General features: G+C 35.0%; 1 protein-coding gene across 1 annotated transcript; it reads left to right on the top strand.

Annotated features, from left to right (window-relative positions):
• The first annotated feature begins 3,923 nt into the window (after nt 1-3,923).
• Nucleotides 3,924-6,244, top strand: LOC130734417 (stearoyl-[acyl-carrier-protein] 9-desaturase 6, chloroplastic-like). Its single transcript, XM_057586810.1, has 2 exons — nt 3,924-4,561; nt 5,417-6,244. Exons 1-2 carry the CDS (start codon nt 3,962-3,964, stop codon nt 5,981-5,983), a joined length of 1,167 nt encoding a protein of 388 aa, XP_057442793.1. The 5' UTR covers nt 3,924-3,961; the 3' UTR covers nt 5,984-6,244.
• Nucleotides 6,245-11,524: the final 5,280 nt, after the last annotated feature.

The raw sequence follows: 11,524 nt of genomic DNA, 5'->3' as shown, positions 1-11,524 counted from the left end.
ACTAAGGGTATTCTAAACTCGGAAAAATTATCGGATCAAAAACTGTCGCAGGGGTATTTTGGTCATGATTTTTAACTTAGAATTTCAAAACTGAAATCGCAAAAAGCAAATTTGGCAGGGACGTCACCAACGACGTTTATGACAACTAATCCTACTAGCACTAAGCTAAGGCGATAGTTTTCAGCCTAAAGGTTGAAGCTTTACTCCAAAAATGGGTATTTAAGGCATAAATTGATTCCGGCGGAATTTCGGCGACATAACGGAAAAACTAATCCGGCAGAAGTGATCTTGGGCACGTAAGGAAGATGTTTAGAATCAAAAATGAAATATTCAGGATAGTTTTGCAAAAACCTCAAAACTATCAGCTCAGAAAAGTCTACAGAAAAGCTATGGAAAAAGCGATCAGAGGTAAGGATTAACGACTATACCTCGAAACCTCGAAGTAGCAACTGATTAATCGACGATCAAGCAAGAAATGAACAAAATCTTCTCTTCTCCCTCCCTTGTGAAACTCGCGGCCTTGATGAAGAAAATGGGTAAGATTTTTGTGTTTTTCTTCCTTTCTTGGCTATATATAGAGGTTGGCAAAACGCGGTAAAATGAAAGTTTCGCGAATCTGATTTTTCCGGCTTCATTCTCCGTGAATTCTAAGATAGGTTTTGGCGAAAGAATTCCAAAACTAAAATGAGGTCTCCTTGTATTTTTGGCAACTAATGCAAAGTCGGTGTAAAACTATTTTACCCGATAAGTTGCTTTTTGCATCGAATGTCGGAATAGAAAACTTCCTTCTGAAGAAAGATTGAAATCATCAAGAGAAATGGGTGTACGCGTGTGGAATCTTCATTTGATGTTTCGAATAGAAAAAGTCTTCATTGTCGGGTGATTCTAGGGTTTTGAAATACCAGGGTTTTGGTTTCGGCAAACTTCCGATGATTGGAATCGGACGTTCGTAGATCCTAGAATTTCGCCTCGAAACGATTGTGATATATGGAAAAAGAGGAGTTCTAACATCTCTCTGAAGATTTTTGGAATTAACTTCCATCGTGCCTATAAGTAAAAACTAGCTATATACTAGGGTTTCTGACCTGGGTTAAAGCGTGTAACGATCGTGCTATAACTTTTACCGACTTCGATACAATCCTTTGACTTTTCCTGAACTTTCTCCTTCATACATTTATTTCATTTGGTAAACTCTAGTTCAGGTTTCCCTTCACGATACATCAACCCTAATCGTGAATAGGATTTTATTCACTTAGCATAAGCTTAAAAACTTGGGTCTTACAGTTTGGAGAGGTCGAACCACCCCTCAAGGGAAAACGTGCCACCATCACAGAAAGGTGGGAATCGCCAACCTTGGTCCCATGAAACGCGCCATCTCCGTCTCGGCGAGAGCTCTTGACAATTGGACCAAACCAAACCGGAATCTCCTCCTAGCCTTGCATTTCCGCTGCACAAATACCTTCCTTATCCTCCCAAACTGAGCGAAGAGGGCTCTGATTTGATTATAATCCACCGAAGCAGAAATTCCATCTATAAACATGGTACACCACTCCAGAGGTTGCGACCCACTTCTTTTCACCGCTTCTCCTTCATCCCCTTCCGCATCATCATCCTCAGCGTCGGTGACTCCCGAACCAGACGTGTCGCTGCCCTTCAAAGCTCCTTGTCCCTTCGTTGGCGGTGCTGGAACCCTAGCAGAGTCGAGAGAAGACTTTTCGTGCATCTTACTTTTTTCGACTGGAGAATGTCAATTTTCCAATATTAGAAATTACTTGAATGATTGTATGAGCTCATTTGCTTCTGGTATGTCTATATTGACATAAGTTTGTGTAAATCTTGATCTAGAAATAGAAATTTCACCTGTGAACAATTCAGAACTTTGTTTGAACTAAACATATCTTAAACTTAGATTCATTTACATATTTCCAAAAATGGTAAAGAAAAAACCCATAAGAAATGATCAAAATCGGGATGAAACCTATTCTTCAAAATTTTCACTCAAGTAACAATGTGAAAACTCCCGATTCCATATAGCTTGGCATCAACTTGCTCCTAGCACACCTAGAATAACCCCAGTCATAAACCTTGAAGCTTGTAAAAGCAAGTTTAATTACTTCATCCAAGGACATGCATCCAGCTTGTGCAGCAGGAACGGCTAGGCTAGCACTAATTGTGTCTGCATTAAGGGTTTATAACAATGGGTTCATCACCACCCTATCCGCCACGAACGCCATTCAACCTCTAGCCACCACGCCTAGCCACCACCACCACCTAAACCCAACAACCGAGCCACCACCACCACCAGCCAGAAACTTGCAATTGGAGCCATAAAGAAAAAGGGGAGAAAGAGAGATCTAGAGAAGGTGTGTGGTGGAAGAAAGGAAGAGGCAGAGGTTGAAGGGATGAAGAAGATGAAGATGATGAATAAGGAGATGTGGATTTGATTATTTGTATGTTTAACTTCACCATGTTTTTTTTTGGATACTTGGAAATTGATTTTGTTAATTAGATTAGGGTTAGGTAGATAATAGGTTTAATTTTAGTTAATTGGATTAATAAATCTGACTTGTATTTAATTTTTAATTTATTTTTAAAATTCACGTAAGCATCTTTAAACCAGTCAGCGTGTCATTTCATTACTCATCGGAGCTCCGACGAGGACCTGCTCCAAACGATTTATAAAGAAGATAAGTTTTTTCAATAATTTTTCCAGCATAGGGCCTAATTCAGATGGCGATATAAAGATAAGGACCAATTTGACGATTAACTTTTAATTTTTTACCAAGATAAAAATAAATAAACTTAAACAAATGCGTACGACAATGAAAGGGTTGTATAACCAGAGTTTCGATAATTCCTAAAGCAAAGGAAAAAATCGACTGAAATAGATGAATAATTAAATGCGTGGCACTTAAAAATTCAAACACGCCCACAAAAGCAGTTATAGATCCACAGGATTCACTAATCACTCTGACTCCCCCAAAACCACAGCACCCCCTGTTTTATATATTCCCCTATTAATTTAAATAGAAATTTCTGTCCCTCCATGCCACATAACATTTGTTCATTGACGATACTACCCTTTCGTTATTAACCTATCTCTTCCCCTGATAGATACTTTCTGAAGTGAATACATCCAACCAACTTTCAAAAAGAATACATCCAACCAATATACCGTCCAATCACATTATGCCGCATAGGACTAAGTTGTTATAAATCTTTTTAATTTTAATTAATAAATTAATAAATTACTGATGTGACGGAAATCAATTGGGTGCATGTGTAAAACAAGTTTACACTGTGAGTGCACCTCCTATTTTCTCATAAATGTTATATTTTCAATCCACCTTCCCACAACTTCAACCCTCACACAACTAATCACTCCCATAACTTCTTAAAGGAGACATCTATTACAATATGAGAATCTTGGAGTGTAATTCAATTCAATTAAATATAGATTAATCTATTATTATATTATATATACGAGCTTAGTGCTTAGATCAATTTGATTGGGAATTATTATATCATGTATATGAATAAATATTTACAATTTAACTATCATTTTTATATTTTTTATATACAAGTAATTTTTAAAAAAATTACATATTTAAAATATGATGAAATGATGAAACATGATAGAATATAATTTCTGTGTTTTTTTACATAATCTATGCATAATTACTTTTAAAATTATCTCAACTCCTATTTTATTATTTCGTAAACATTTTGTTAAAAAAAATTTCCATTTTGTTAAAACTTCATTTTATACTAAAAAATAATTAAAATAATTTCATTTCAATGTGTTGTTAATAAAATAAAATACATGCATGGTAATGGCATTCCTGAAATTTATTGACAAAAGAAGGACTAATCATAATCAAACTTCCTACAAATATCCCCCACTAAATTCATCATTCCACATGTACAACAAACCCCAAGCCAGATTGATACCCAAAACACCATGCACATTCAAACCTGCCACCCCATCAAGACCCTTCCATTGGCATGGACACCAAGAAACAACCACCACTACCGAACACACCGCCACCACCCCCCACCACCCAAGTCCGCCGCCTCCGCCTTACCGGCGCCACTCAAATCCCGAAAGACACACTCAATGCCACCAGAAAAGATGGAGATTTTCAAATCCCTGGAGTCTTGGGCTACTGATTCAGTCCTCCCCCTTCTGAAGCCCGTGGAGGAATGCTGGCAACCACAGCAATTTGTGCCTGACTCGTCACTCCCATTTGACGAGTTCACCGATCAGGTGAAGGAACTCAGGGAGCGGACGAAGGAGCTGCCGGATGAGTATTTTGTGGTGCTGGTCGGTGATATGGTGACGGAGGACGCGCTTCCGACGTACCAGAGCATGATCAATAAACTCGACGGCGTCGGCGATGAGATTGGGTCGAGTCCGAGCCCGTGGGCCGTGTGGACTCGGGCTTGGACGGCGGAGGAGAATAGGCATGGGGATTTGCTCAGGACTTACTTGTATCTTTCTGGTCGGGTAGATATGACCAGGATCGAGAAGACTGTGCAGTACCTCATTAAAGCTGGCATGGTGAGTTTTTAAGTTTATTACTATATAATTATTTTTCTATTTGCATTTATTGAATTGAATTGCATAAGTCATAATTCAAGTGATGCTTAAAAAACAATTACAATGCAGCTTGAAACTAAGTTATACTACTAAGGTATTCCATAGTTGACTGCTGCTCTAGATGATTTGAGATCATTTTTTGTAGGTTGGGTAGTTATATATCGACAATTTTAAAATCTTAATATTATTGAAAATTTTAAAATATTCACATTGATCCTATACGCTTTAAAAAAAAAAAACATTGTGCCTATACTGATTGGTCATTGGTGATTGGATACCTTACTTTAAAACACCCGTGATGTATAAATGAGATTCATGTTAATTCAGACAAAATAAGTTTTTTTTTTCATTTAGAGATTTTTTTCATTTATTAAAATAAGTTAAAAATTGATTAATGTAAAACTAGTATACTGAGATCATATTGATCTAATGTATATTTAATATTTAATATATGTGATCTGCACCTTGTTGAAACTCCAGTCACACTTTTAGTCAAATGTGATTGTGTCACACTTAATATCTAGGATCCATCGATTCAAAAATACATAAAAAATTATTATAAATTAAAATTAAAATTTTGACATAATATTTCTCCAGTAACTTCTAGAATATGTCATGCTCACACTAGTGCAAGTTCACTGTGCTCCAATTGACTCCATGATGGATAATTGTGATCTCTAGTAAAACAAATCTACTAATTAAGCAAGTTGAAAGGTTATTTTAATATAATAATGTACAAGAAACATTTTCAGTAACAATATAATTTCAATTTTTTTAATAAAAATGTGATATTAGATTTTTGTTTGCATTGGACAGGACCCAGGGACAGAAAACAACCCATATTTGGGTTTCGTGTACACATCATTCCAGGAGCGAGCAACATTCGTGTCACACGGCAACACCGCGCGTCTCGCAAGGGAAGGCGGCGATCCAGTACTAGCGCGCATATGCGGCACCATAGCAGCAGACGAGAAGCGTCACGAGAATGCATACGCGAGAATTGTCGAGAAGCTTCTAGAAGTAGACCCCGACGGCGCAATGGTGGCCATCGGCGACATGATGGCGAAGAAGATCACGATGCCGGCGCACCTCATGTACGACGGCCAAGATCCAAGGCTGTTCGAGCACTTCGCCGCCGTGGCACAGCGCACCGGCGTGTACACCGCGAATGATTACGCTGATATTCTTGAGAATCTGATTGAACGGTGGAGGTTGGAGAAGCTGGTGGGATTGAACGGTGAGGGGAGGAAGGCGCAGGATTTCGTGTGTGGGCTTGCGCCTAGGATTAGGAGGTTGCAGGAACGGGCTGATGAACGGGCCCGTAAGATGAAGCCTCAAGGGGTTAAGTTTAGTTGGATATTTAATAATGAGGTGGTTTTGTGATGACTGGTGATCAACGGTCATGATGATGCACGTGACATGCATGTGACAGGATAGACAAGTTTGGTAAATGGAGAATGTGATGCTGCTACAAGTTTTGGCATTGTGAGATGTTTTGGTTGGTGTCCTAATAATAATAAGTAAAATGAACAATGTGGACTTTGCATATAGTTGTTATGGTGGATGAAAAACTGGTGGGACTTAAAATATCATGTAATGTAATTTAATCGGCTTATAAAAAAAGTGTAATGTACTTTAACCTTATCATCTTTTTTTTTTGTGTGATTTTTTCATCTAATGATTCGCTAATTTTATATTGATTTATTATTCACAAAAGAGAAGCAAGAGGTTTTGACTAAGCATTTTAAAATTTTCAAAAAAATTTGGAATGTGTGGAAATTTATTATTGACATGACTAGATAATATAAAGCTGTATTTATTTATAAAATATTACTTTTTATCATCCAACCAACCTTCCCTACCTAATTCCTCGTAGAATGAACTAGTATTGAACTCGTGTCATGGAGAATGAAGAGCACCATTGTATAATTTAAAGATAAATTAAAACATGAACGTCATAAAAACATTCAAAAATAATTAAATTAAATCCTACTAAAAAAGGATCAATTAATATATATTAGAAAAAAAGAACTTCTATCAGGCTCATTTAGTGATGTGGAAGCACCAGATTAATTCTCATAAAAATAATTTCACGTGTCAATTTGTTAGATAGCAAATTCCACAGAAATTTTTTCATAAAATTTTAAAAGAGTTGCCTTAATTAGCTAAGATTTACCTAGATTACTCTTTACTAATACTACATCAATCATCTCCTCCCTATATGCTTCTACTGTGAACCGGTTGACATGGACGAAAAATGAGGAAGATCACTCGAGTATGCAACTTGCTTCATGTGGTGCTGATAATTGTGTATGTGTTTAACATAAATGTTGTTGAGTAATTAGGTTATTTTCCTCATCCTCTTTTGATATATTTGTTAGAATGATTTTCTATTCTTATAGCTATGGCTAAGGAAAATATATCCCTACTTGCGTTGTTCTTTAAAAAAAATACCCATCAAACCCTCATCCTAAATCATCTTTTCTTTTGTTGTCAATTTGCTCTTTTAGTTCCTTTCGTTGTTCCTTTACCTGAAACTTGCGATGGCCAATTCCCTTGCACTAAGTTTCAAAACTGATGATGTCTCTACAGTGGGTTCACTAATTTAAACTACACATAATTGAGCCCATTGTATGAGAAATACAAATCAAAAGGTTTGTTTTCTGTTCTGTGTCCTTATGTTGTTGTCATTGTTTTCCTTCTCATATGTTGCTTTGTTGGTGCCCCTTTCATTGTTGAGTTATTTTCTTCTTCGGTTTTCTAACAACTCAAGTTCTGAATTGCATATCACTAATAAGACACAATGATTGCTACTGTTGTCATTAATTATGGATTGATTCGAGATTTTGGCTATATATACCACATAGCAATAAGCTTCTCATGTTTTCAAGGTTCAAACAACTCACAAATTGTGGGGTCTCTTTGTCTATCTAAAAAAATTGGTCTTCTTTATTCAGGTCTTGAAATTCTAGCATTCTCATGTAATCAGTTTCGGGCACAAGAACCTGGAGATAATGAACATATACAAGAGTTTGTTTGAACTCGCTTCAAAACTGAGTTCTCTGTTTTTAACAAGGTAAAACCTTTGCTCATACTTGCTTATTATTCCATTCTATCTATAATTATCAAACTTTATGATGTGTATATAATCATATCATCTGGGTCTCAAAACGTTTTTCTCTTTCTCAATTTGTTATTTCTTTTCTTTGGTAATTGAAATTGATTCCAGCACTAGCTTTGGGTTTTTTGTTGATTAATCTCCATTTATGTACTCAATGGTCAATTCTTTTTCTTACATCAACCATGTAACTATAGGATGGTCCAGCAGTTGCACACTCCTTTACCAAAACGCTCCAATTCTTTAAGTGAAACACACAAATTTAAATCCAACTTCATTTTCCCTTATCTATTATTGTCAGATAAGAGTAAACATCAAAGGTCTCATATCACTTTCCCAACATAGATGTATCAAACAAAGTAGTCCAAGTATAAAATATATACAATGGACATGATCAATTGATCATAGTAGTTCAGACTACTATTCGGTTCCTTCTATAAGCAAAATTGGTGAGCTTCCTCTTCCATTTTTTTTTTCTTAGATTTGATTTTCTCTCTATTCAAATTTTACTTTTGGTTGATACGATTTCAGAAAAGAAGAAACCTTAACTTTCGTATTTCTCAACGTGCTTGAAGCTCGAAGATGTTACCAGAAGTTCACCCCACCAATCTCGCATTTCATTCTCCACCATCTTCAAATCTTGGTTCAAATGCGTGATGCTTTTCTAGAGGCAATGAACATGAGCCAACATGAATACAAAATGACTTTGCTGATTTGAAACATAAGGTTCTTTTGCTGGAGCAGGCCTCTCATTTATGAAGATATAAGAGCATGAGCCACAATGACCTTTAGATTTAGATTTTGGCAAAGATGAAGAGCTTCTTGTAATGACATTGAATTGTCTAAAAATGTCAAGAATGAATTCTTTAAGGTTGTTCTGAAGTGAAACAAATTCTCAGTTTTGAAGTGTTGGATAGTTGCCTTTGTAGGTGATATTTTTTTAGACATAATATGGCATGATGATTTAATATGTATTAGTTGAAAACAACAAAAACTATGTTTATATTTGATGGAAGAAGAAGGAAGTGGAGGAAGAAGTTTCTCAATTTTCGATACTTTTAGTCAAATGTGTGTCTTTAAATTTTTTGATGATTTTAGCTCGACCAATGAACTTTTCATTTAAAATTAACACTGAAATGGTATGGCGGTGATACTGTTGATGTGACTGATGAAGTTTGTGGGCGGTCAAGGCTATGGCCTATTGGGATATGTGGCCTGATTGAGTTTGTTTGAGCAAGATCACAACAATGACCAAATGAGTATTGATTATCTTGATATTATAAAGATATCAAGTTGTGTTATTAATTGATTTTGTAGGACCCTGCAATATTGACTCAAACTTTGATGACTTGGAATAAACACAATAATGTCATACTTTATGATTTATCTTTCATAATCCTGATTTGTGCTACTATCACATTCATTTTTTTAAAGATTAATATGTTGGTAATTCCTTGTATCTATGATTTGTACTATTGTCTTTATATTCACGAAGAATGTGAAACGAGTTCCTATTAATCTCAATCAGGCTTAGAAGAGAAGTCTTTATGTCTATTTTGCTTAACATTTCTAACTCTTCTATTTCATTCGTTGTTTAATATATTTTTAATAATCAAGGTATTATTTGACGTATCAAATACAATAGACATATTCCCCGTGCAACGCGCGAGTAAAAAAAAAACACTAGTATCGTTACAAATTAATAGCAAATATTTTTTAAAGAGATTGCAAAGTCACATTTGTCTTTTGTTTCTAATCCAAATCATATATCAATTTTTTTTTCATCCCAATTACGTTCAATACCTTGATATACAATTATATTATGGTTCCCGTAAAAAAAGTTATATTATGGTTATTTTTATTTTTTAATGTAAAAAATAAATATAATCATTAAAAAAATAAAAAATAAAAATAACCATTAAAAAAAACTTTGTGAGCATACTTTTTTCCTAATACTAGTTATGTTCAATACCTTGATATCCAATTATATTATAGTTTTTTATTTCTTAATATAAAAAATAACATAATCGTTAAAAAAAAGATTTTGTCGGCATACATCTTTTCTTAAACTATTTTGATACATATATATTTTTTTTTGGTACATCAGAAAGATAAATTGCACCCTCCAGAGATTGATCTCTGGACCTTCCATAGTAGAAAAGTCACAATTGATTTTTGTTAATTAGTCTAATATCAATAATAATCATTAAATGTCATTAACTATTTTGATATAAAAATCATATACTATCAACGTCAAATATGTTTAATGGTAGAAAAGTCGCAATTGACTTTTGTTAATTAGTCTACTATCAATAATAACTATTAAATGTCGTAAACTATTTTGATATAAAAATCCTATACTATAAATGTCGAATACGTTTAATGGTATAAAAATGACACTTAACTTTTGTTAATTATTCTAATGTTAATTAATAATTATTTTGAAAAATGTGGAACTACATAATATTTAAATTATTGAAAAATTATAAAAATATAAATATGACATGATCTACCTACGAATAATAGTATGAGAGAGAAAATTAATCAACAAAGACATAGCATGAGGGGGTGACACTTGTGGAAGTTACCACTTTTTTGTTTCGAAAAGAGATTATAATGTTATCACTACTATTACTCCTTGGCCCAAAACTTTTTTGTGTTGGCCCAACCAAAGTCATAAAATCTCTCAATCTAGAAACAAGAATTTTAGAGAAAACCTTATAAGACACATTCATGCTTGGTGGTAATCTACCTAAACAGAAGCTTTTGGTAAAGGCTCTTATGAAGACCGAGGAAAGAACTATGGACTTGGATAAAATTAGGCAAGTCATACCTGCACACAATATCCAAGATGTAATGCGCACACCTATTAATTGGTCTCATCAAGGAGACCAACTCATTTGGCCTTACAATAAGCAAGGTATGTATGCGGTTAACTCAGGTTATTCTGTGGCCAAGGTATTGTGGGCTGACTGGTCCCTCTTCTTGTGTATGTAAGGCCCAAGTTTTTAAAACTTATGCCAAGTAAATAAAATCCTATTCACGATTAGGGTTGATGTAACGTGAAGGGAAACCTGAACTAGAGTTTACCAAATGAAATAAATTTATGAAGGAGAAAGTTCAGGAAAAGTCTGAGGATCGTATTGAAGTCGATAAAAGTTATAGCACGATCGTTATACGCTTAAACCTAGGTCAGAAACCCTAGAATATAGCTAGTTTTCACTTATAGGCACGATGGAAGTTAATTCCAAAAATCTTCAGAGAAATGTTAGAATTCCTCTTTTTCCATATATCACAATCGTTTCGAGGCGAAACAATAGAATCTACGAACGTCCGATTCCAATCATCGGAAGTTTGCCGAAACTGAAACCCTGGTATTTCAAAACCCTAGAATCACTCGACAATGAAGACTTTTTCTATTCAGAGCTTCAAATGAAGATTCTACACGCGTACACCCATTTCTCTTGATGATTTCAATCTTTCTTCAGAAGGAAGTTTTCTATTCCGACATTCGATGCAAAAAGCAACTTATCGGGTAAAATAGTTTTATACCGATTATGCATTAGTCGCCAAAAATACAAGGAGACCTCTTTATAGTTTTGGAATTCTTTTGCCAAAACATATCTTAGAATTCATGGAGAATGAAGCCAGAAAAATCAGATTCGCGAAACTTTCATTTTACCGCGTTTTGCCAACCTCTATATATAGCCAAGAAATGAGAAAAAAACACAAAACCATACCCATTTTCTCTCTCAAAGCCGCGAGTTTCACAAGGGAAGGAGGAGGAGAGATTTTCTTCATTTCTT

Source organism: Lotus japonicus, chromosome 1 (genome assembly GCF_012489685.1).
Source record: "Lotus japonicus ecotype B-129 chromosome 1, LjGifu_v1.2".
Lineage (NCBI taxonomy): Eukaryota > Viridiplantae > Streptophyta > Magnoliopsida > Fabales > Fabaceae > Lotus > Lotus japonicus.
This window is presented reverse-complemented; position numbering and strand designations above follow the sequence as displayed.

What these genes read in the sequence shown, in the direction of transcription:
- LOC130734417 (XM_057586810.1), top strand. Translation starts at nt 3,962, where the DNA reads ATGCACATTCAAACCTGCCACCCCATCAAGACCCTTCCATTGGCATGG. An exon ending in ACCTCATTAAAGCTGGCATG is followed by an intron (nt 4,562 to 5,416) that starts GTGAGTTTTTAA and finishes TGCATTGGACAG; the next exon opens with GACCCAGGGACAGAAAACAA.